The sequence below is a fragment of the Cervus canadensis genome, chromosome 1 (assembly GCF_019320065.1).
Source record: "Cervus canadensis isolate Bull #8, Minnesota chromosome 1, ASM1932006v1, whole genome shotgun sequence".
Classification (NCBI taxonomy): Eukaryota; Metazoa; Chordata; class Mammalia; order Artiodactyla; family Cervidae; genus Cervus; species Cervus canadensis.
Window position 1 is genome coordinate 92268522 of NC_057386.1, and position 27138 is coordinate 92295659.

The following is a 27138-nucleotide window of genomic DNA, read 5'->3' on the forward strand; positions in this document are numbered from 1 at the left end:
TTACGTCTGGGGCTTGTATCCTGTTCAGTTGATCTGTACTTTCGTTTTTGTGATGGTACCATACTGTTTTGAATCCTGTAACTTTGTAGTATAGTTTGATGTCTGGGAGTCTGGTGCCTCCATTTAATTTTATTTTTCTCTTCTCAAGATTGCTTCAGCTTTTCCAAGTCTTTTGTGTCTCCAAACAAATTTATAAACACTTTTTGTTCTAGTTCTATGAAAAATGCCATTGGTAATTTGTAAGGGGTTACACTGAATCTATAGATTGCCCTCAGTAGTATAGTAATTTGACAATACTGATTCTTCCAATCCAAGAAGTATATCTTTCCATCTGTTTGTGTCATCTTTGTTGGCTTTCATTGGTGTCTCAGTTTTTGGAGTACAAGTCTTTTGCCTCCTTATGTAGGTTTAGTTTTGATGTGATGGTAAATGGTATTGTTTCTTTAATTTCTCTTTCTGATCTTTCATTGTTAGTGCACAGATGCAAGAAATGTGTGTGTTAATTTTGTATCTTGCAACTTAACTGAATTCATTGATGATCTTTAGAAGTTTTCTGGTAGCATCTTTAGGATTTTATATATATAGTATCATGTCATCTGCAAACTGTGACAATTTTATGTCTCCTTTTCCTATCTGGATTCCTTTCATTTGTTGTTTTTCTCTGATTACCATATCTAGGACTTTCAAAATTATGTTGAATTAAAGTGGTAAGAGTGGACATCTTTGTCTCATTTCTGATCTTAGAGGAAATGCTTTCAGTTTTCACCACAGAGAATGATGTTAGCTGTGGCATGTTATATATAGCCTTTATTATGTTGACATAGCTTCCCTCTATGCTAACTTTCTGGAGAGTTTTTATCATAAATTTTTTTATTTTGTCAAAAGCTTTTTTCTGCATCTATTGAGATGATAGGGTTTTAATTCACTTTTTTTAATGTTGTGTGTTACACTGACTGGTTTGTGCATATTGGACAATTAATCGTGGTCTTTGATCCTTTTAATGTATTCTTGGATTTGGTTTGCTAATATTGGGTTAAGATTTTTTTCTTCTATGTTCATCAGTGATATTGGCTTGTAATTTCCTTTTTTTGTGTGATATCTTTGCCTGGTTTTGGTATCAAGATGATGATAGCTATGTAGAATGAGCTTGGGGTTATTGCTTACTCTGCATTTGGGGGGAACAGTTTGAGGATAGGTGTTAACTCTTCTCTAAATGATAGGATTCACCTGTGAAGCCATCTGATCCTGGACTTGTTTCTTCGAAGATTTTTTTTTTTTTAATATTGGATTATAGTTGATTTACAGTGTCGCTAGTTTCTGCTATATAGCAAAGTGAATCAGTTATCCATATACCTATATATACTCCTTTCTTTAGATTCTGTTATCATATAGGCCATTAAAAAGTACTGAGAAGAGCTCCCTGTGGAGAAAGAAATGGCTACCCACTCCAGTATCCTTGCTTGGGAAATCTCATGGACAGAGAGAGGCGGGCTACTGTCCATAGGGTCGCAAAGAGTCGGACACAGTTGAGAGACTGAGAGAGACATTTCCCTCTGCTATACAGTAGGTTCCTGTTTCCTGTTTTACATGTAGTGGTGTGTGTGTCTCAGACCCCGTCTACCAGTCTATCCCTCCCGCCCCACCCCCTTTCCCTTGGTAACCGTAACTTTGTTTTCCACATCTGTGACTCTTACTCTTTTGTGAATAGTTTCATTTGTACTGTGTTTTTTTAGATTTCACATATAAGTGATATCATGTTTGTCTTTCTCTGTCTGACCTACTTCATTCAGTATGACAGTCTCTAGGTCGATCCAGGTTGATGCAAATGGCATTGTTTCATTGATTTTTATGGCTGAGTAATAATACATTGTGTGTGTGTATATATATATACACACCATGTCATCTTTATCCATTGATGTACATTTATGTTTCTTCTGTTTCCTGGCTATTGTAAAATGCTGCAGTGAACACTGGGGTGCATTTATCTTTTTGGCTTATGGTTTTCTCTGGATATATGCACAGGAGTGGGATCATTAGATCATATGGTAGCTCAGTTTTTAGTTTTTTAAGGACCCTCCAGACTGTTTTCCATAGTGGTTATACCAACTTACATTCCCACCAACAATGTAGGAGAGTTTCCTTTTCTACCCAGCATTTATTGTTTGTAGATTGTTTGGCCATTCTGACTGGTGTGAAGTGATACCTTATTGTAGTTCTTATTTGCATTTCTCTAATAATTTGTGATATTGAGCATTTTTTCATGTGGTTCTTGGCCATCTGTATTCTTTGGAGAAATGTATATTTAGATCTTCAGCCCATTTTTTGATTGGGTTGTTTGGTTTTTTGATATAGAGGTACATGAGTTATTTATATATTTTGGTGATTAATCCCTGTTGGTCATTTTGTTTCCAAATATTTTCTCCCACTTTAAGCATTGTCTTTCATTTTAAATATGATTTCCTTTGCTGTGCAAAAGCTTTTAAGTTTAATTAGGTCCCATTTACTTTTTTTATTTTCATTACTCCAGGAGATGAATCAAAAAAAAAGAGCTTACTACAATTTATGTCACAGTGTTCTCCCCATGTTTTCCTCTGAGAATTTTGTAGTATCAGCCTTACATTTAGGTCTTTAATCCATTTTGACTTTACTTTTGTATATGGTGTTAGAGATACAGAATGTTCTAATTTCACTCTCTTACATGTAGCTCTTCAGTTTTCCCAGCAGCACTTATTGAAGAGATGGTGTTTTCTCCACTGTATGTTCTTGCTCCTATGTCATAGATTAGGTTACCATAGTTCTGTGGGCTTACTTCTGGACTTTCTTTCCTGTTCAGTTGGTCTGTACTTCTGATTCTGTGCCAGTACCATACTGTGTTGATTACTGTAGCTTTCTGTCAAAATAGTATAATCTAAAGTAAGACAGCCTGATTCCTCTAGCTATATTTTCCTTCCTCAAGATTTCTTTGGCTATTTGGAGTCTTTTGTGTTTCCATACTCTTGACTTTAAAAAATGCACACCATGAGAGTTGCAAGCTAAGTTTTATTTGAGCTAAGATGAGAACTTCAGCCTGGGAGATACCACCTTGTATAGCTGAGAAACTGTTCCACACAGGTAGGGGGAAAGGACACTATATATGTGATACTGATTAAAGGAAACAGCATGCAGTCAAGCACAAGCACATATTTTTCCAGAAGGTTTCTTCTAGTCATGAGAAATAGATGTCACCAGAAAGGATTTTAATGCTTTTCTAGATACAAGAAGATATAAGAATTGGGCTTATAAAATCAGCTACTGAGAATTTCTTAACTATCTGAAGACTTATCCTGCCAGTTTTTCCCTGAGCACAGAGTGCCTCATTTCTGCTCTCCACTCTGAACTCCTTCAGGGGTTGTCAAAGCTCAGCCACTGCAGCAGCACATGATTTAATCCTTGTAGAGGTAGATGGCAAGCACCCATGGCAAGTGCCAGTTTGTAGTTGACAGGACCTTCTCATGATCATAAGTTAGACCGTACTTGGGAGGCATTTCATGACCATTTCATACAACGGTGCTAGGAGGGCTCATTCCTAGCTCTGGCAAAGATTTCACAGGCCACTCAGTGTGCTATTACTGGATTAGGTCTTATCATCAGTAATCAAAGGGGCTTCTGGACCAACCTGTCTTAATCTGTTGTAATCCAGGAAAGATTTCCTCTTGTTTCTTCCCATATTTAGAATTATAATCATTGGTCACACACTGAAATAGATATGTGATCTACTACTTCAAGTTGCCTTGTCATCATCATTTTTGGAGGTTCACTTACCCATTTTGTAATACAGGAAACAATAATCTTGTAGACAAAGCAAAATACAAATAATACAGCGAGTAACAGTAGAGTTATAACTAAATACTTAAGAGCTTCTCACACTAAACCAGTTTTTGAAGAGGTCATCAAGACTAGGGAGTGGGTCACTTAAGGCAGATATCTGATTTTTTATATGGTTCATTAAACATGTTATAGTAGAGGATTCATCAGGTATAAAAACACAGCATTCAGTTTGAATTATGGCACCAGTATCTCCCTGAGATGCTATAAGGATGACAAGGGTGATGCCGTTTTATAGTACTGCTTTGGTCATCATAGAGACCTCAGAATTCAGTAGGCTGATAGCCTTGTTACTATTATTTAAAGCTTGTTGAGTAAAATTTAAGGCTTCAATATGACCAATTACATTATTCAACCCTATTGAAGGTGCAAAATGGCTGCTACATGGTCATATTGGTAGAATATAGAGCTCTTGACCCATCGGGCTCATACCAACGGTAGATTGGCTAGAATCATCCCTAAATTGTTATGTATATGACCTTGAGTCCATGAAAATCTGAGGGTACACTTTCCTGGAAAGTGGAAGCCAAGGCCATACATTAGTACCACAAATCTACTGAGTCCCATTAGGTACAACCCAGTGAATCTCTGGTCATCTGATACAGTCAGTCCCATACCAGTCGCTTTCTGTAAGGGTAATAATATATAGGCATTGTTCATAAGGCACCCAGTCTAGTTTTCTAATGTTCAGTTCAGTCGCTCAGTCATGTCCAACTCTTTGCAACCCCATGGACTGCAGCACTCAGGGCTTCCCTGTCCATCACCAACTCCCAGAACTTGCTTAAACTCATGTCCATCAAGCCGGTGATGCCATCCAACCATTTCATCCTCTGTCATCCCCTTCTCCTGCCCTCAATCTTTCCCAGCATCAGGGTTTTTTCCAATGAGTCAGTTCTTCACATCAGGTGGCCAAAGTATTGGAGTTTCAGATTTAGCATCAGTACTTCCAATGAATTTTCAGGACTGATTCCTTTAGGATGGACTGGTTGGATCTCCTTGCAGTCCAAGGGATTCTCAAGAGTCTTTTCCAACACCACAGTTCAAAAGCATCAATTCTTCAGTGCTGAGCTTTAGCTTTCTTTATGGTCCAACTCTCACATCCATATATGACTACTGCAAAAACTATAGCTTTGACTACATGCACCTTATTGACAAAGTAATGTCTCTGCTTTTTAACACATATCTAGGGGTTGGTCATGGCTTTTCTTCCAGGGAGCAAGCATCTTTTAATTTCATGACTTCAGTCACCATCTGCAGTGATTTTGGAGCCCAATAAGACAAAGTGTGTCACTGTTTGCATTGTTTCCCATCTGTATTGAAGTGATGGGACTGGATGCCATGACGTTAGTTTTTGAATGTTGAGTTTTAAGCAGCTTTTTCACTCTCCTCTTTCACCTTCATCAAGAGGCTTTTTAGTTCCTCTTTGCTTTCTGCCATGAGGATGGTGTCATCTGCGTATCTCAGGTTATTGACGTTTCTCCCAGCAATCTTGATTCCAACTTGTGCTTCATCCAGCCCAGCATTTTGCATGATGTACTCTGCATATAAATTAAATAAGCAGGGTGACAAAATATAGCCTTGACGTACTCCTTTCCCTATTTCGAATGAGTCTGTTGTTCCATGTCCGTTTCTAACTGTTGCTTCTTGACCTGCGTACAGATTTCTCAGGAGGCAGGTGAGGTGGTCTGGTATTCCCATCTCTTTCAGAATTTTCCACAGTTTATTGTGATCCACACAGTCAAAGGCTTTGGCGTTGTAAATAAAGCAGAAGTAGATGTTTTTCTGAAACTCTCTTGCTTTTTCTATGATCCAACAGATATTGGCAGTTTTATCTCTGGTTCCTCTGCCTTTTCTAAATCCAGCTTGAACATCTGGAAGTTCTCGGTTCATGTACTGTTGAAGCCTAGTGTGGAGAATTTTGAGCATTACTTTGCTAACATGTGAAATGAATGCAATTGTGCAATAGTTTGAACATTCTTTGGCATTGCCTTTCTTTGGGATTGGAATGAAAACTGACCTTTATGAGTCCTGTGGCCACTGCTGAGTTTTACAAATTTGCTGTCATATTGAGTGCAGCACTTTCACAACATCATCTTTTAGGATTTGAAATAGCTCGACTGGAATTCCATCGCCTCCACTAGCTTTGTTCACAGTGATGCTTCTTAAAGCCCACTTGACTTCACACTCCAGGATGTCTGGCTCTAGGTGAGTGATCACACCATCGTGGTTATCTCGGTCAGGAAGATCTTTTTTTATATAGTTCTTCTGTGTATTTTCACCACCTCTTCTTAATATCTTCTGCTTCTGTTAGGTCCCTACTGTTTCTGTCCTTTATTGTGCCCATCTTTGCATGAAATGTTGCCTTGGTATCTCTAATTTTCTTGAAGAGATCTCTAGTCTTTCCTATTCTATTCTTTTCCTCTATTTCTTTGCACTGATCACTGAGGAAGGCTTTCTTCTCTCTCTTGCTATTCTTTGGAACTCTGCATTCAGATGGGTATATCTTTCCTTTTCTCCTTTGCCTTTAGCCTCTCTTCTTTTCTCCTCTATTTGTAAGGCCTCCTTAGCCAACCATTTTGCCTTTTTGCATTTCTTTTTCCTGGGGATGGACTTGGTCACTGCCTCCTGTACAGTGTCATGAACTTCTCTTGTAATTTAACGTATCAAATGAATCTAGTTTATATCTGTCTTTGGAATGTTTCAGGGGCCTTTTGAAGCATCTTAAAGTTAGCTAGAGGTTTAAAAGACTTCATTAGAATTTGATTTAGAAAGTTGTGTCAAAGAATATCAAAAGCGTTTAGAACACTCAGTCAGATAGGATCTTAAGTCACTCTGAATCCATAGTTATTCACTTAGCAAAAGTAGCAGTAAAATATTTTGAAGGCAAATACAGAGCAGATCACTTAGGAAACTTGTACCATGCACAAGATTCTTTTCTTGTGGTCCATTTTCCACAAAACTTTCTCTAGCCATCACTTAATTTTCCTGTCAATAAACAGTCACCCATTAAGTCAGACCTACTTCCTTTTCCCTTAATAAAATGTCATTCCATTCCTCATGCCTTCTTTACTGAAAACACACATCCTCTTTTCCTTAAGTATCCATGAAGTCACCTTTATATTAGCATTCTATAGATTGTGAACATAAATACTAATGATAATTCTAGAAGGATTTGCCTTCTTACAGTGAACATCTTAGGATGGCACCAAACATATTCATTAAGAATCCAAGATACCTTTAATTTCCCTGTATGAGGAAGCCAGTGATCAGTAAATAATGTTTCAGTATGTTATTTTATTTGGGAATGACCTAGCTATTCAATAAACTTCTGTCAGTTAATATTGCACAACCTTAGCCATTCGGTTTACCAAAAACTAGAGACTAAAACATAATTACTCTTAATAGAATTTATCTAGAAGCTGTTATCTCATTTACATTTTCTTTCCTTAAAAGTTTCTTCACATTGTTACTTTCTTCACAAGTTACTTTCCTTGGTGACAGATGTGTAACAAACATAATAAGATCTTATTTAGCATATATTAAACCTAGGCACAGTGAAAGTATTATAGTGTGTACGTTAGTCATTCACATCATGTCTGACTCTTTGCAGCCCCACATACTGCCCACCAGGTTCCTCTGTCCCTTGAATTCTCCAGGCAAGAATACTGGAGCGGGTAGCCAATCCCTTCTCAAAGGGTCTTCCTGATCCAGGGATCAAACCTGTGTCTCCTACATTGCAGGCAGATTCTTTACCGTCTGAGCCACCTATGTAATAAATTTAATGTTGATAACTCAGGACATATCTATATTAATTAGATCAAAAGACTTAAAGACTAATACTGCTCCTGGGTGGCAGATCAGCCCCAGGGTGGTCAGCCACAGCAGAGACCAGGGAGCCCTCTGTTCCTGGGCATTCTCCAGCATCAGCTGCAACCTCTCCCGAACCCATTCCCAGCCACTCCAGTAAGGCCTTTGCCTCAACGCCGGGCTGCACATTGACTGATACTCAACAGTCAGTGAACATTTACATGCTCAACAAGGACTAGCACTGGAACAGCCAGGGTGCCATGCATGTCATTTAGCTAAGTGGAGTGGCTGAAGGGCATGTCCCTGCTACTTAAGGCCTGACAAAACATGGTCCACTGAAGGGAATGGCAAACCACTTCAGTATTCTTGCCTTGAGAACCCCATAAACAGTATGAAAAGGCAAAAAGATATGACGCTGAAAAATAAGCCCTCAGGTGAGTAGGTATCCAATATACTACTGGGGAAGAGCAGAGAAATAGCTACAGAAAGAATGAAGAGGTTGAGCCAAAGCAGAAACAACGACCAGTTGTGGTTGTGTCAGGTGGTGAAAGTAAAGTTTGATGCTGTAAAGAACAATATTGCTTAAGGACCTGGACTGTTAGGTTCATGAATCAAGGTAAATTGGACGTGGTCAAACAGGAGATGGCAAGTGTGAACATTGACAATTTTAGGAATCACCATTTCAGTGAACTAAAATGGACAGGAGTGGGTGAATTTAATTCAGATGACTGTTATATCTACTAACAGTTATACTACTACTGTTATATCCAGTTTAAGGGCAAGAATCCCTTAAAAGGAATAGAGTAGCCTTCATAGTCAACAAGAGAGTCCAAAATACAGTACTTGGGTGCAGTCTCAAAAATAACAGAATGGTTTCAGTTCATTTCTAAGGCAAATCTTTCAACATCATACTGAACCAAGTCTGTGTGCCAACCACTAATGCTGAAGAAGATGAAGTTGAACAGTTCTATGATGACCTACAAGACCGCCTAGAACTAACACCAAAAAGAGATGTCCTTTTCATCATAGGGGACTGGAATGCAAAAGTAGGAAGTCAAGAGATACCAGAGTAAACAGGCAAGTTTGACCTTGGAATACAAAATGAAGCAGGGCAAAGGCTAACTGAATTCTACCCAGAGAATGCACTGGTCATAGCAAACACCCTCTTCCAACAATACAAGAGATGACTCTACACATGGGCATCACCAGATAGTCAGTACCAAAATCAGATTGATTCTGTTCTTTGTAGCTGAAGATGGAGAAGCTCCATACAGTCAGCAAAAACAAGACTGGGAGTTGACCGCTGCTCAGATCATGAACTCCTTATTGCAAAATTCATGCTCAAATTGAAGAAAGTAGGGGAAACCACTAGGCCATTCAGGTATGAACTGTTTCAAATCCCTTATGATTACACAGGGGAGTTGACAAATAGATCAAGGGACGTTATCTGGTAGACAGAGTGTCTGAAGAACTATGGATAGAGGTTCGTAACATTGTACAGGACATGGTGACCAAAACCATCCCCAAGGGAAAAAAAAAATGCAAGAAGGCAAAGTGGTTGTCTGAGGAGGCCTTACAAATAGCTGAGAAGAGAAGCAAAAGGCAAAGGAGAAGGGGAAAGATATACTCAACTGAATACAGAGTTCCAGAGAATAGAAGGAGAGATAAGAAAGCCTTCTTGAGTGAACAATGCAAAGAATTAGAGGAAAACAGTAGAATGGAAAAGACTCAAGATCTCTCTACGAAAATTGGAGATACCAAGGAAGTATTTCATGCAAAGATAAGCATGGTAAAGGACAAAAACACCAAGGACAGAACAAAAGCAGAAGACATTAAGAAAAGGTGGCAAGAATACACAGAAGAACTATCTAAGAAGCTCTTAATGACCCTTGTAACCAAGATGGTGTGGTCACTCACCTAGAGCCAGACCTCCTGAAATATGAAGTCAAGTGGGCCTTAGGAAACATTACTACAAACAGAGCTAGTGGAGGTGATGGAATTCCAGCTGAGCTGTTTTAAATCCTAAAAGATGATGCTGTTAAAGTGCTGCACTCAATATGCCAGCATATTCAGACAACTCTGCACTGGCCACAGGACTGGAAAAGGTCATTTCATTCAAATCCCAAAGAAAGGCAATGCCAAAGAATGTTTAAATTACCATAGAGTTGTACTCAGTTCACATGCTAGCAAGGTTATGTTCAAAATCCTGCAAGCTCGGCTTCAGCAGTATGTGAACAGACAACTTCCAGAAGCACAAGCTGGATTTAGAAAAGGCAGAAGAACCAGAGATCAAATTGCCAACATCCATTGGATCATAGAAAAAGCAAGGGAATTCCAAAAAACATCTACCTCTGCTTCATTGACTACACTAAAGCCTTTGTGTGGATCACAACAAACTGTGGAATATTCTTATAGGAATATCAGGCCACCTTACCTGCCTCCTGAGAAATCTGTATGCAGGACAAAAAGCAACAGTTAGAACTGGACATGGAACAATGGACTCGTTCAGAATTGGGAAAGGAGTATGTCAGGCTGTATATTATCACCATGCTTATTTAGCTTATATGCAGAGTACATCATACAAAATATGGGCTGGATAACTCATAAGCTGGAATGAAGATTGCCAGCAGAAATATCAGCAACCTTGGATATGCAGATGATACCACTTTAATGGCAGAAAGTTGAAGAGGTTCCTAAAGAGCCTCTTGAAGGTGAAAAAGAAGAGTGAAAAAGCTGGCTTAAAATTCAACATTCAAAAAATGAAGATCATGGCATACAGTCCTGTCACTTCATGGCAAATAGATGGGGGAAAGTGGAAACAGTGTCGGATTTCATTTTCTTGGGCTCCAAAATCACTGTGGATGCTTACTGCAGTCATGAAATTAAAAGACACTTGCTCCTTGGAAGGAAAATTATAACAAACCTAGACAACATATAAAAAGCAGAGACATCACTTTACTGACAAAGTTCCATTTGGTCAAACCTACAGTTTTTCCAGTAGTCATGTGTGAATGTGAGAGCTGGACTGTAAAGAAGGCTAAGCATCAAGAATTGATGCTTTTAAACTGTGGTGTTTGAGAAGACTCTTGAGTCCTTTGGACAGCAAGGAGATCAAACCATTCAATCCTAAAGGAAATCAACTGTGAATATTCATTGGATGGACTGGTGCTGAAGCTCCAATCCTTTGGCCACGTTATGCAAGAGCCAACTCATTGGAAAAGACCCTGATGCTCGGAGAGATTGAGGGCAAGAGTAGAAGGGGGCATCAGAGGATTAGATGGTTGGATGGCATCACTGACTCGATGGACATGAGTTTGCAAAATAGTGAAGGACAGGAAGTCTTGCATACTGCAGTCCATGGGGTTACAAAAAGTTAGACACACCTTAGCAATGGAACAACAACTAATTTAATATTGAATATTTCCTAGTTCCCATGAACCAGAAATTCTTTTAGCTTACTTTCCTTGTATTTAGAATTTTTTCATCACTTTTATGCAGGCCAATTAAATTAGAGCTCACTTACAAATTAACCCCAGCAATAGTATCCGAAAACAGAGACGCATAGTGATACATACATATATTCAGACAGATAAAAGAAATTTAGCTGTTTTCTAAACTTAGTCATGACTCAGATATCTCAATATAAAACTCACTGGTTTATAAGAAAGATTTCAGAAGGCTGCATTCCCTGTTTTGTTTTGTTTTTTTTCCACTTCAGTTTCAGGAATAGAATAGATTAGTGTTCCTGGGAACTCTGGGATCCTGGGAGCTCCGGTCTCAAGGTACAGGGAGTGAAAATCAGATTCTCCTAATTTGGACTTATTCTCTCAGGATACACACACACACACATACACACACGTATTCAAGCCAACTTTGTCTGCTGGTTGTGGGTCAGTTCGGACTTATTCTCTCAGGATACACACACACACACACACACGTATTCAAGGCAACTTTGTCTGCTGGTTGTGGGTCAGTTACCCTTCCACTGGCATTGTGTAATTAATTGGCACAACTGAAGTTTTGTAATTTTCATAGATACCCCCTTATCTTTTAATGGTTCTGAAAAGTTGGTCAGTCAGTGTAAGAAGTGTTTGTATATAACTCAGACTAACCTAGATTGTCTTTTTTTAACTAGAATAGCCAAATTCTCATCTAAACCTTCCGAAAGGCAGGATTAAGAAAAGGATCATTTTGGTGGTTAAGAAAATGACTCAGGTGTCAAGCCAGAATATTGCTTAAAAAGTTAGTAACTGTTTTGTTTTGTTTTATCTTCCTTTGCTGGGGAAAGGGGAGCAGCAGGAGGCAGAAGAGTTGGAAGAGAAAAAAAGATACAGCATCTCACCCAGTAATTCAGATAAAACAGGATACATCGAGGTAGAGACAGTGTCATTGACAGACTGCTAGTAGCCTTTTTTTGTTCTGGTACCATTTCAAGAGAAGCTTCTAGATACCAATCAAAATAGGCATTCCATTCAGTCTGTGTGATTCTTATAGCCAGCTTTTTCTAACTGTAAGTAAAAATACCAGTTTTGGAATATCAAAAGAATCCCAGTTTGGTCATTATAGGTTGGGGTCTCCTTTAGTATACTTTCCCCAATCAAATAGGTACTTGCAAGTATAAGCTTTGTATTTATATAACCCTGGCTGAGGTTTTATATAGAGGCTGACTTCCTATTTGATATCCCTTGTAAAAGCATCAGATCAGCCTCTTACCTCACCACCCAGCATAGACCACTCAGTCTTCTACAGCTGAGCAAATTCTGGTATCTTTCAACCAGCCCCTCTCCTGTCTTCCAGCTGGGTGGGTATTCCTTGGTATCTTTCAACCAGCTCCTCCCCCAAAAACTATCTTTTAGTTGGGAGGGGGCATGAACCTTTTTTACCATCAAATAAAACTCAGAATCACCAACCAATATAGGAGATCCAAGAACCAGGAGAGACTAACCAATCTGTTTGGACTCTGAAGAGGTGTACAGGTGCAAGGGGGCTGTGCTGGTACCAAGGCTCCAGTTCCTTCTAGATCTCAGGCAGAGGAGAGAAGCCCACTCTGGGTCCCCTCCGTCATGGTCACCGTAACTGTCACCTTAAAACTGAACTCGCAACACTCACATCGTGGTTTTTTGTTTTTTGTTTTTTTTCATTTGGGGCAAAAATGAGGAATGCAGCTCAGGAGACAGTATCTCAGATAGTTGAGAAACTGTTCCATACAGGTAGAGGAAAAGGACAGTGTAATATGATTTTGATGAAGGGAGAGTACAAGCTATCTCAAGACTTGTCCTGCCAGTTTTTTCCCAAGCACAGAGTGCTTCTTTTCTGCTCTCCACCCTGAACTCCTTCAAGGGTTGTTGAAAGTCAGCAGCTGCAGCACATGATTTAATCCTTGTAAAGGTAGATGGTAAGCACCCATGGCACTTGTCATGGCTGACAATACAAATTGTAAAATATTTTGTTCTACTTCTGTGAAAAATGGATTGGTAAATTGATGGGAATTGCATTGAATCAGTAGATCACTATGGGAAATACAGTCAATTTAACAATATTTATTCTTAAAATCCAAGAACATGAGATGGCTCTACCTGTTTGTATCATCTTTGATTTCTTTCATCAGTATCTTACAGTTTTCTGCGTACAAGTCTTTTGCCTCCTTAGGTTCATTCCTAGACATTTTATTCTTTTTGATACAGTGGTAAATGGGATTATTTCCTAATTTCTCTTTCAGATCTTTCATTGTTAATGTATAGAAATGCAATAGATTTCTGTGTATTACTTTTGTATCCTGCAACTTTACCAGATTCATTGATCTCTAATAGTTTTCTGGTAGCATCTTTAGGATTTTGTTTGTATAGTATCATTTCATCTGTGAACAGGGACAGTTTTATTTCTTTTTTAATTCAGATTCCTTTTTATTTTTCTGCTCTCATTGCTGTGGCTAGGACTTCCAAAACTATGTTGAATAAAGGTGGAGTGGACATCCTTGTCTTGTTTCTGATCTTAGAGGAAACCCTTTTAGTTTTTAACCTTTGAGAATGATGTCTGCTCTGGGTTTGTCATTGTTGTTCAGTCGCTTAGTCATGTCAGACTCTTTGTGTCCCCATGATCTGCAGCACACCAGGCTTCCCTGTCCTTCACCATCTCCTGGATCTTGCTCAAACTCATGTCCATCAAGTCAGTGATGCCATACAACCATCTCATCCTCTGGAGAAAGGAGTTTGACAGGGGTTTGTCATAAATGGCCTTTATTATGTTGAGGTAAGTTGCCTAGCTCCATGCCCACTTTCTGGAATGTTTCTTATCATAATGGATGTTGAATTTTGTCAAAAATGTTTTCTGCATCTCTTAAGATGATGCGTATTTTTCAGTCTGTTAATATGATGTATCACACTGATTGATTTGCACATATTGAAGAATCTTTGCATCTCTGGAATAAATCTCTCTTGATCCTGGTGTATAATCCTTTTAATGCACTGTTGGATTCAGTTTGCTAGTATTTTGTTGAGGATTTTTGTGTCTATGTTCATCAGTGCTATTAGCCTATAAAAGTTTTTTGTGGTATCTTTGTCTGGTTTTGGTATCAGGGTGTTGATGGCTGTGTAGAATGAGCTTGAGATTTTTTTTTTTTTTTTTTTTTGAGATTATTATTTACTCTGCATTTTTGAGAAGCGTTTGAGAATAAGTGTCAACTATTCTCTAGGTGCTTGATAGAATTCTTCACCTGTGAAGCCATCTGGTCCTGAACTTTTGTTTGTTGGTAGATTTTTAATCATAATTTTCATTTCAGTACTTGTGATTTGTCTGTTTATATTTTTTATTTCTTTCTCATTCAGTCTTGAACAGTTATACTTTTCTAAGAATTTGCCCATTTCTTCTAGGTTGTCCATTTTATTGGTGTATAGCTGCTTGTAGTAGCCTCTTATGATCCTTTGTATTTCTGTGATGTCCATTGTAACTTCTGCTTTTTATTTCTAATTGTATTGATTTGAGGCCTTTCCCTTTCTTGATGTGTCTGGCTAAAGGTTTTATCAGTTCAGTTTATTTTCTCAGAGGACCAGATTTTAGTTTCATTGATGTTTGCTGTTTTTATCTTTGTCTGTGTTTCACTTATTTCTGCTCTGATGCTTATACTATCTTTCCTTCTACTAACTTTGGCTTTTGTTTGTTCTTTCTCTGGTTGTTTAAAATGTAAAGTTAGGTTGTTTATTTGAGAATTTTCTTGTTTCCTGAGGTAAGATTGTATTGCTATAAGCTTGCCTCTTAAAATTGCTTTTGTCGTGTCCCATAGGTTATGGATTGTCTTGTTTTCATAGCCATTTGTCTCTAGGTTTTTTGTTTTCCATTTCCTCTTTGATTTCTTCAGTGTTCCTTGGTTATTTAGTGGCATGGTTTTTAGCCTCCATGTATTGGTAGTTGGTTTTTTTTTCCTGTGGTTGATTCCCAGTCTCATAGTGTTGTGATCTGGAAAGATGCTTGGTATGATTTCAGTTTTCTTAAATTTACCAGGGCTTTATTTGTGGCCCAGCATGTCATCTATCCTGGGGAATGTTTCATGTGCTCTTGAGAATAAAATGTATTCTGCTTCTTTCATATGGAATGTCCTGAACATATCAGTCAAGACTGTGTGGTCTAATGTGTCATTTAAGGTTTGTGTTTCCTTACTAATTTTCTGCCTGATGATCTGTCCACTGGATGTTAGCGGGGTATTAATTCTCCCCACTATTAGTGTGTTACTGTTGATTTCCCCTTTTATGGCAGTTAGCATTTGCCTTATATATTGAGATGCTCCTATGTTGGGTGCATATATATTTATAACTGTGTATCTTCTTGGGTTGAACCCTTGATCATTATGTCATGTCTTTCCTTGACTCTTGTAATTTTTGATAACCTTTTGCTAAAGGTATGAACAAGTAAAGCACTTATCTCATTAGGCAAGTTCACATTAATAAGAATGCCTAGAAAACAATTGATTCTTCACAGCAGGACCTACTGGCTGCTGTTAGGTCTCTCTTTAGTCTCCAGTTTATTATTTTTGTACTTTATGGAATGTGCCCCTGAGACTGGAAATGCATCTCTTACCATATCATTATGGAAAGTTATGGCAGAGTTTTATCAAACCCTCCTACATAAGTGAGAACATTATCAAACTGGGCAGCCAGTATGAAAGGCCAAATGTCCCAATTAAAAGAAGAATTACAGGAAATGAGTGAGAAGATGTTATTGTTAGAGAGTGTATTATAGGGGCTAATAGCAAAGGCTATCAAGGCAATAAAGAACAAGTACCTAGGATCTTTTGGAGTCTCTTCATTCTCAAATTAACAAAGCTGAAGTTAGCATAGGAGCCAGACTACCTAGTGAGTATGGAGTCGTTCCCTTTGAATGTTTTACTGCAATGAAAGTATTGCAGTTGGTAATGAATCTCACTCACTATCCTAAGGAAAAGCCAGTTAGAAAAGAGAAGTAGGGGTGGAAGGTGGGAGGGAGGCTCAAGGAAAAGGGGACATACGTATACTATGGCTGATTCATGTTGATATATGGCAGAAACAAACACAACATTATAAAGCAATTATCCTCCAGTTAAAAATAAATAAATTTTAAAAAGAAAGATGAGTGAGATGAATTGGTAGTAATTATTGAAGCTTGCTTAGAGGACATTAATCATGAAGATGAAAATGATGAATAGGAAGATGAGGATGGTCCTCTTGGAGAGAAACTGATATTTAATGAAAATGACATCACAGAAGGTTATTATTACACTGAGAGATATGGGCACACATTATGAACTCTTTTTTGAAGAAAACAGATCTTACAGTGTATAGACACGTGATAGATCCTCTTCCCACCCTTTTCAACCTCTCATGAAAGTAAAGAATCAGATGATTGACTAGATCTATGATTAATATTATTGTGCCACTTGCTAAAAAACTCAAGTATTGGCCCAGTTTATGCAGAACTTCAGGGATGTATATATGCATCAGGACTAGAGAATTCATCTCACAGTGATGTATTTTGTAAAGAGGGACTAATCTAGAGTCTGTTCTAGCCTAAAATCTATAGCAGGTGAGTCTGATTTTCACAATTACACCTTTTTGGTCTCATTGAATGAAGAGTTTAATCATAGATAAGGACTAAATGTAGGTATCCGAGCTTTAGAAACAGGGAAAGGTCTTCGTGTTTTTTTTTGTGATGTTGATACATATTTATCAGCTGAATACCTTAACAGATGCCAGCTAAATGCTGAATCAAGTTAGAAGGGGTTTCACCCTGTGGTGTTGTCTTTACAACCCTGCCATCATTTGTGCCAGTCAGGATGTTCTGCCACTTGTGGAGCAGCAACTGGTTCATGAAGAGGGCTCTGGCTTTTGGCAAGCTCTTTGGCTTTGGAATGACTTTCAGTATCGATCCGCCTAACTGTTGGTGGATTTGACACAGAAGTAGAAGGTGGGGGTGGATGACATGTTCATTTTCATTGAAAATACTTTCATGGGGACCTCACTGTGATGCAAACGCCCATTCCTGGTCTTTTGCACTCTGTCGTGAGAAACACTATGCTGATAAGTTAACCTTTGAGCACCACTACATATGCATCCAGTCCAAAGCCATGAAGGAGGCTTTGCTCTCACATCTGGGAATGCTGGTCTTGGGAGGAGAGAGAGAACCATCTTCACAAGCAGGCATATAGGACAAAAAGTGAAACTGTTGGTTAACATAATCACTGGAACATTAGTTTGAACCAGGAACCAAATGTATTTATTTAGCCTTAATTATAATTTCAGATGCAGTACCTCTATCAGGCCTTATTTTACTTTAGCAGTTTAACTTGGTACATTCAATGGAGGAAAAGTCAAGCGTCGTGATGCAGAGCCTCCACTTTGTAAGACAACTGCACTGTGGAACCATTGACAGATCAAAATCTGACATTTGTTCCAAAAGTAGTTTTGAATTAGTGTCTATTCGACTTCATGTTCTGATGTGAACCCTGGTTGTGTTGTAATGGTGGGTCAGGAGCAGCCTGGTCTTGCAGAGAAGACTGGAGTGTTACAGATGATTTTGTGGGCAAGGATTCTTCACCTGCCCACCACTGAGTCAGCCTGCTTGGTTTTTAATTGAAGATCTTTCATCAGTAGCTTTAGGGATCCTTTCTCACTGAAGCAGAGGATAATTAAATGATATATCTGAAATCCTCAACCAGTCATGTTGCTTAGCTCCCTAAATGTCTGGTTTTAAACAGATGAGTATGAGTTGAAAATACTTAGGTTATAATCTATGACTTGACTAAAAACATAACGTGGTACTGCTTTATTGTCGTGTTCAGGATTAGGAGTCAGAGTTGCTATAGACTGTTTTGAACAAACAGAAATAGACATAGAAACATCTTTAACAGAGCAGTTAATTATATTAAAGTGCAGGACACTGGGAACATCTGGGATGTCTGCGAACATCAGTGAACCTGAGCCAGGGTGCTCTCAGGGTCCTCCTCGTAGCATAGTGTTATGTGGTTTTTGCTTTGTATTGTCTCAGCATGGCTCCATATGTATTTTTTATCCTTTTTTTCTAATATGTTAATTTTGCTCCATCTGTGTTTGCATTATTATAATAGTTTGAGTTTAGAGGGAGTTTTACTGAAGGGAGAACACAGTTTAATAAGGTATACCATAAGGTTACAATGATGGAGAAAAGAGGAAGAAGAGAAATGTATCTAAATAGAAATCTGAATTACAGGATATATTAAAGAAATGTATTACTTACAGATACAATGATGCTTTAATTGAGGTGTAAATTATGGTAATGAGACAAGGTGAATAAGAAATTATATTCAGGATTGTATTACGTTGTTTATCACATAGGGATCTTTTACCATAGGGTAAATTGCTAGATCTAGAAACTAGAGATAGGGTGAAAGGCATATAGAGGGGCTGTTTACTCAAAATCATGCAGATAATGTAGTAGTGGAACCAGTCTAGTCAGTGCAATTTCAGAGTCTGTAATTGTTTAAAAAAAAAAAAATTAGTCAAAACCTAATTAAACTCATTTTCTTTGAAAGTAATAAGCCCTGATTCTCTTCACATTCTGTTTCAAACACTGAGTAACAGTTTCAAAGACATATAGCTATGTCCCTATTCTCCATGAATTATGAGGGACACCAGATGGTCTTTAACTTACCCTACTCTAACCTAAAAAAGAAGAGTTTCTGTAGTCATTATTTTATTATTTTATCATTCAAGTCTTACAACCCTTAGGCCAAAGGGGTGTATATATAATTAATATTGAGTATCTAAGGTTGGAGAACTTATTTAGGATTTTGTTTAGTTAAATTGGCTTATACTAAAGTATTGTAACCCTCTGCAATATGGCAGACAAAATGATATGCCCAAACATTATTGATAGATTCCATATATATATGCTATACAAGGATATACAAGTAACATAAATTGGTTAATTTCTTTTGCTAAGTTTGAAAAAAATCTATACTTTGGTATACAAAGCACACTTCTAAAGAGATAATATAAAAGGTTTTACTGTCTTTTAAGTGTATCGCTTTAATTGTCGTTTCCTTGCATTTAAAGAACCAGCAGTAGCACCAATATTTATTCTTTTCTACGCTCAGGTGACGTAAGAAGTTGTACAAACAAAATTGGGTCAGGAGACCTGGGTTCAAAGAAACAACTCTGGGCATATCTGTGAGCCTCTGGGGACCTAATTTGCACCGTTTATGAAACTGAGTTAGATTTGGTGATCACAAATTAAATACCCCTAGTACTGTAATGCTCCCTTTACCCTTATGTACATGTAGAGTAGGGTACCAGGTGTAATCTGGTTTTGAAAAGAAAAGGGTAAACTTTTAAGATATTAAAATAACACAGTTTTGGAAATGACTTTGTCAAATAAAATTTCATTAAGGACTTTAACAGAGAATGAAAGACAGCCAGGCTAACATGATGTCTCCACTCTAAGCAGTTTTTCAGGTTCATTTATTCAAACATAAGTCTAAAAATATTAAAAGTTGGGTTGCAGTCTGAAAAAAAGAAAAGGGCTTCCCCAGCAGTTATGGCTGACCTGTCTTACTCCAAACCTAGACAGCATGATGTTTTGGGGGGGTGTTTTTTTTTTCCTTATAACATCTGTCAAGACATGATTTAACAGGTTCAGTTTGAAGAAATCAAACTTCCAGAGCAATCTGTATTACAGCAATTGAAAAGGAAAAAATTGAGTTGCGCTACATTTTTAAAACAGGACTGTGGTCAAAAGTATGTAGAAATTTGCATAAACTCCACTGTAAATGACTAAAAACTCTGATTCTCAGTTAATCGTGACTTCACGCTTCAGACAATCAGTGCTTCTCTAGTTTTGCTCATCTTATTTTCAAAGAAATAATTGCTAGTGTTTTCCAAGGTAGTCAAGAAACAAAGGGAAACCCAAGACTTAATGACTAAACAAAAATTCCAAGAGACCTACCCAAAGTGGTATTGTTTTAGCCGTTCTTCATCCTGTAACATTTACTTACAAAGATACAAGTGGAGAGTTTTCCATCTTGTGCCTCAAGATTCTTTGGGGTATCAGTTGTCTTTAGTGTCAATTGAAGGTATACCTTTAAGCTGGGGGGACTTTTGAGTAAATAACTCTGTGTAAGTTCCTAAATGGTTTATTTGGTGTCTCTTGGAACTATATCTGAAGAGGATTAAAAACCCAGGTAAAGTGGTAGCACCAGCTCTGGTATGGCTTCTAGCCTCCTAAAAATACATAACTAACCATTTGCTGACACTTGACATTCCCCCAAGTCACCTGTTCTTCTGTGATAGTACACATTCCTGATCCTGATGATGAGGTTTTCAGGCTAAAAAAAATTACTTTAATTCCATCATGTTTTGCTATTTAATAGAAATAAAATCAGATAAATGATGATCACTGTGATGACATAAAAATACTTCCACAAAAATTTTCATATTATTATCTCCATTTTTCAGACAAACTTTGATTTAGAGCATTTAGAAATAACTTTTTCATCATTACACAACTGAATGAGAATTTAAGCCTAGAGAGGAATCTGTTCATTAAACTAAAGCAAATGAAAACATAAAATGAATTAATACCTGAATCTGAGGGAGTCAGTAGTTGTATGGCAATGCCTATATATTAGGATACAAAACTTCACTTGAATGGGGTTTGTTTTTAGGGAGATCGTTTTTTTGTTTTTGTTTTTTTTTAATATATAGTACAGATGCCATTGTCTGTTGCTGAGGTTAATGATTTCATTCAATTCAGGTACCAGCAGTGATACTTAAGTGGTACAAGAAGAGAGGTTAGAACAAAAGTGTGAAGAAAAGAGTATTATGGAGAAAAGGAAGATGATTAAGTGAAGGAGCAAGAGTAATTTTAGAAGGTATGGCAGCTTCTGATAAAGTATGTGTATACAGTTTCTCACCAGGTACTAAAGGTTAGTTTCCTTCTTGGCTTGGAAGTTCCTCTAGAAGGGATTTATGGCAGCGTCATTCTCAGAATGCTTTCCCTTTAATCTGATAAAGGGAATCTCAGAAAAGGCTTCTTTCTACATCTTGTTGTATCTTAGATGTCTGTGGCTTAAGGTCATCTTTATGCCACTCTGGTAGGTTGTGCATCCTTTCATTTGGGACTGCCCATAGCTTATTAAATCTCTAACAAGAAATGCTGTTCATCTCCTATCTCTGAACTCAGAGGACATGGGGCCCAGACCTCTGCAAATGAAGCATCAGCTTTCTGGTGCCTTTGGAGAGAGGGCACAATGAAGCTTAGGTAGGAAATGCTAGAAAACTGCAAAGTGGATTTGACTGTTGCTATGGGAAGGACCTGCCACTGCCAGAATGAAGCAACATGCTGAAGCGATACAAGAACCACAGGCACATGGAAAAGGCACAGGAAGCAGACAGGAGGAGCTTTCTTCCTCCCCCAGCCCTGCAGTCTGTTGGTAGAGGCTTAAGGGAGTCAGTTGGCAAAACAAACTGGTCAGTGAAGCCCCAGCTCTAGCATCACTAGGCAGAGCATGGAGGGTGAATGTGAAACTGAGAGACAGTAATAGCATCAACTTCTTGGAAACCACACGTGCTCACACCTCTGCTCCACCCCAGACCTGATCATCAAACTCCAGGGATACTGCTCAACAATTGATGTGTTAACAACCAAGCTAGAACATTGTGCATCCAGATTCTTCACTTGCTGATTTTCAGTCTTGCCGATGACTGGTTCTTTAAGAATAGATTCTGAGAAGCAGTACTTTCTTAAACATGATTCCCCTTATGCCTCTAGGCAGTTGGGAATTGGCAAAAGTTAGAAACAAAATCACATTACTATTAATATAAGACTTTGGTTTCTTTGTGGATTAAATAGAAGTGATACTCCTACTTAGGGTTTTTATTTTTTTGTTGTTATAACCAGATTTATCTAATGGAGCAATAAAATGTGAAAACTGAGTATTCTTATATAGCTCAATGTTGTAATAAAAAGTATAAAGTGAGATGCTAAGTTATATTAATTATAATGCAATTATTTTGGTTTTAGGTAGAATTTAAGCATGATAGCTATTGTTGCTATTGTTGTTCAGTAGCTAAGTTGTGTCTGACTCTGCAACTCCATGGACTGCAGCATGCCAGGTGTTCCTGTCCTTCGCTGTCTCCCTGAGTTTGCTCAAAGTATGTCCACTGAGTCAGTAACCATCTCATCATCCTCTGTTGCTCCCTTCTCTTGCCCTCAATCTTTCCCAGCATCAGGGTCGTTTCTGGTGAGTTGGCTCTTCACATCAGGTGGCTAAAAGATTCAGCATCAGTCCTTCCAAAGAATGTTCACAGTTGATTTCCTTTAGGACTGAGTAGTTTGATCTCACTGTCCAAGGGACTCTCAAGTCTTCTCCAACACCACAGTTCGAAAGCATCAATTCTTCAGTGCTCAACCTTCTTTATGGTACAATTCTCACATCCATACATGACTACTGGAAAAACCATAGCTTTGACTCTCTGGACCTTTGTCTGCAAGGTGATGTCTTTACTTTTTAATACACTGTCTAGGTTTGTTATAACTATATTTCCCAAGGAGCAAGCATCTTTTAATTTTATGGCTGCAGTCACCATCCACATTGACTATGGAGCCCAAGTAAATGAAATCTGTTACTGGTTCCCCATTTTCCCCACCTATTTGCCATGAAATGACAGGACCAGATGCCATGGTCTTCATTTTTTGAGTTTTGAGTTTTAAGCCAGCTTTTTCACTCTCCTCTTTCACCTTCATCAAGAGGCTCTTTAGTTCCTCTTCACTTTCTGCCATTAAAGTGGTATCATCTGCATATCTTGAGGTTGATGATAGCTGTGCTATGCTTAGTCGCTCAGTCGTGTCCAACTCTTTGAGACTCGGTGGACTGTAGCCTGTCAGGTCCAGTGTCCATGGAGATTCTCTAGGCAAGAATGCTGGAATGGGTTGCCATGCCCTCCTCTAGGGGATCTTCCCAACCCAGGGATCAAACCCAGGTCTCACATTGCAGGCGGATTCTTTACTGTTTGACTCACCAGGGAAGCCCTGATGATAGCTTTTAGCCATAAATAATTAATCAGCATATTTTCAGACATCTGAGCCAGTTTTTCTTTAAGTGATTCACTCCTCCCAGGCATTAGTGTCAAGTATGTCTTAGAGAGGAAAGTTTAACCTTCACTGTGAGCAAATGTACACTCAGACTCAAAGCTAAATTGATACTTTAAACATGTCCTTTCTCCTTTCCTACCCATCCAGTTCTTGTACTCCTGTCCCATCACTGTCAAGACCTAAGAGTGACTTGACATTGTAAACCTGGTGCTCAAGAGCTGAATTAATGGTAGGGACCTTTTCATTCTTTCACTGAACTTAATTACAGAGTTTATGAGTTTTAAGCACTAGGTAAACATCAGTGAACAAAGCAAGGTTTCTACATCTGGAACTTACATTCAAATAGGTAAGAACAAATGGCTCCCCTGGTGGCTCAGTGGTCCAGACTCCGCCTGCCAAGCCAGGAGATGCTGTTCCATCCCCGTGTCGGGAAGAGCCCCTGGAAAAGGAAGTGGCAACCCACTCCAGTATTCTTGCCTGAGAAACCCCATGGACAGAGGAGCCTAGCAGGCGACAGTCCATGGGGTTGCATAAGAGTCGGACATGACTTAGCAACTAAATGAGATACAAATAATGAATAAAATATATATAAAAAGTGGTGGTAAATGTTATTAAGAAAAATACAATAGTACAAGCAGAAAGAGAATGACTGGCCTGCTGTATTGTGCATAAATTTCTCTGTGCCCAAAACCTACCAGTCAGTGAATTTTCTAAGTACAGTGGCTTTGAACTCTGAAAAGTAAGAGTAGTAACATTAAAGATTAGAGCAATGAAAATAAAAGTTAATGAGGTCTCTGTATCTGACCAAGTTGGAGTAAGGGAGGAATGAGAAGGTCACATAGTACAGAGAACCAAAAGGAGTAGACTAGCAAGTCTGAACCCTTGTTCTAGGTTCTTGAGATTAGTTTCTGACTTGAAAGAAATTGATGGGTTTTTTTTGGGGGGGGGGGGCGGGCAGTGTTTACACAAATTCTTAGTTCAGAAGCCACACCCAGGGAAGATCTTGAAGCTAATCATTTGCTTAGGAAAACAGAAGACGTCCATGGGACTGGGAAAATAGAAAAAGGATCAAAAAACGAATCATTCCTCTTTATCCATTCTAGAAACAGTAAACTTGGGAGTTTTTCTTCAGGACAGTTTTAAAAGAAGCAGTGCAATTAAACTTGAAATAGCCTTTAACAGAGGCTTAGCAATTCAGTGATAGATGGGACCACTGTACATCATCCACACTCTCTTCTGTTTGCCACTCCTGCGTGCGTGTACACACACACACACACGAACATCAGATTTATAATTGGCAAATATATAGGAAAAATTTATCATCATATTCACCATTATAATATGATGGAATTATTCTAAATATAGTTTAAAATCCCACATTTTTATGACTTAGAAGGATAATTTCCTTTTTATAGTATGTAAAAGTCAGATATGCTTCAGGAATTAGATGACCTCAGTAACTCAAAGTAGGGAGGGGTCATATACGTGAATGCTGGGTAAGACCCAGAAGGCAAAGAGGCACAAAAATGTCTGAGCAGAATATTTATTTTAAGAGGGAGTGGAAAGTTTCTTTTTTAAGATTAGCAGGGAAAGGGTCATGGAATTTTATACTTGATGCAGAGAGATGTTTTGTCTTTTATTGGATAGAGAACAAAGATGAAAACAGATAATAAGCTAAAAAATATTCAAAGCCCAACCTTACTCCTCCCTCAGTAGTTTTTCCTCTGTGGAACAATATACTGTAACTCTTAGTAAATCACTAGCAAAATAATAAATCCCATGCCAATCAGAAGATTCTAGATAGGGAACTCATAGGCAAGAGGTAGATAGACATTTGACACCAAACTAGGTGTTAGTTCAAAGTCACAACCCCTGGAAGAGTGTCAGACTAAGATACAGATTCTAGTTGGTTTTATATAGAATGTTCCAATCAGAACTGAAGCAAAGATCAAAAAGTATATGAAAAAGTGAATAGTGGTAAAAGGTTAGTATGAAAATACCAAATCAACTTTTAAAATTTCTTAAGAGATGATTAGAATCAGGTCACCTGGATTTTAACCATGAGTTTACTATGCACTGGCTGTGTCACTCCAGGTAAACTATTAAATCTTTTGTCCTCAGTTTCATCAGTTCTAAAGTGGGAACAATGGGCAATAAGGATTTACTGCATAGCACAGGGAACAGTATTCAATATCTTGTAATAATCTATAATGGAAAAGAATCTGAAAAAATATGTATACAACTCAATTACTTTGCTGTACGTTATATACTTTGCTCTAACACAGTATTGTAAATCAGCTATAACTTCAATTTAAAGAGAAAAAATGGGAACAATAATAGTTTCTCTTGGGCTAACTGTAAATGTGTACAGTTCTTAAAACATAGCATAGTGTCTGGAACATAGTGGACATTCAATACATTATCTAGTATTTATTATTATTACTTAAATAGCTAAACCCAGATAGTGGGTGTATTTTTTAATGTAAAAAAAAAAAAAAAGGTTGAAGGCAGACTTATCCCCTCAAATGACTGATTTTATCTACAGCATTAACCAGGTTTTTCAAATCACAAAACTTAGGCCTCTCAGCCTACCACTTGGAAATAACTGTAAGCTTAACTATTTCCAAGAACTTATCATCAGGTCCAGGTAAAGATTTTTTCAAAATTTATTTCTGTTGTTCTGGGGAAGCATTTGTTTGCCTCATAACATTTCTTTTTTAGAAGTAGAATTTTTTTTTCCCATTTAGTTTTATTAGTTGGAGGCTAATTACTTTACAATATTGTAGTGGTTTTTGTCATACATTGACATGAATCAGCCATGGATTTACATGTATTCCCCATCCCGATCCCCCCTCCCACCTCCCTCTCCACCCTATTCCTCTGGGTCTTCCCAGTGCACCAGGCCCGAGCACTTGTCTCATGCATCCAGCCTGGGCTGGTGATCTGTTTCACCCTAGATAATATACATGTTTCGATGCTGTTCTCTCGAAACATCCCACCCTCGCCTTCTCCCACAGAAGTAGAATTTATAGTGGTGAAGTTTAATATCCTAGAGACCAAAAACAAAAAAAGTCTGCATAGTTTCTATAGAAATGTAGCTTGTGGAACAATTTCAAAATGGAACCCCAAAGACAGTGCATTAATGCTGAGATATACTTGGAGGTATCGCTACATTAATAAAAAACATAATGTGCTTTATAAATTAATCTCAGGTCTGAGCCAGACACAGAAGGGTGGAAAGCCAGAATTCTGTACCCACATAATCAACAGTCTGTGGAAACTCTGGGAACCATGCCACTAGTCTCCAACCTAGCATAGCTGGGAAATGACACATTCTCTAAGGAGCTCTTGTCCAGGAAATGAGTGGGCCACAAAGCACAGCAGTGAGGTCCATAAGCTTGTTTTATGAATGAAGAGTGTGAGGTGTACTGGCCCCAAGCTCAGCACCTTTATGCATGTTGTAATTTCTAATTCTTCAGTTTTTATCATGGTGATGGATTGGTATAACAGAATTCTAACAGGAAAAAATAATCATGTCAGCCATAAGAATATTGTTCCATACTACTGCAGAATTATTTAAATCAAGTTTTCATATTTATCTCCAGTCCTAGATCAGATCTTCCCACCTGCCCCTCCCCACCAAAAAAGGAAATGGTATATACAAAAAGCCAGAAACTTAAATCAATTTTATTCACACTTCCCATGAAAGGCAATTACATTTTTACATAAAATCATTAACACAGAGAACAAGAAAAGTCTTAAGATTAATATAACTGATTAGATACACAATATAGAAAGTAAACTGAAAATTTAAAATAGCATACTTTAATGATTACATTTATATCATATTTTCTACTAATTTATAGCAGCATC

General features: G+C 38.1%; 1 protein-coding gene and 1 pseudogene across 8 annotated transcripts in view; both read left to right on the forward strand.

Moving 5' to 3' along the window:
• Positions 1 to 27138, forward strand: part of NUDT6 (nudix hydrolase 6) — a 67184-nt gene that overhangs the window by 34707 nt on the left and 5339 nt on the right. The window contains exon 1 of one of the 8 annotated variants that reach the window (XM_043487047.1): positions 13877 to 13920. The exons of 5 other annotated variants lie outside the window; for them this stretch is intronic. Coding sequence is in view for 1 of the 3 variants with exons in the window: in XM_043487030.1 (XP_043342965.1) it covers positions 23492 to 23494 (3 nt within the window). In the remaining 2 variants the exon portion in view is untranslated. Of the gene's footprint in view, positions 1 to 13876; positions 13921 to 21010; positions 21044 to 23475; positions 23495 to 27138 lie in introns of those variants that run through there. 2 more of the 8 variants (XM_043487055.1, XM_043487030.1) reach the window with 2 other exon arrangements.
• Positions 8081 to 19755, forward strand: LOC122423637 (annotated as a pseudogene).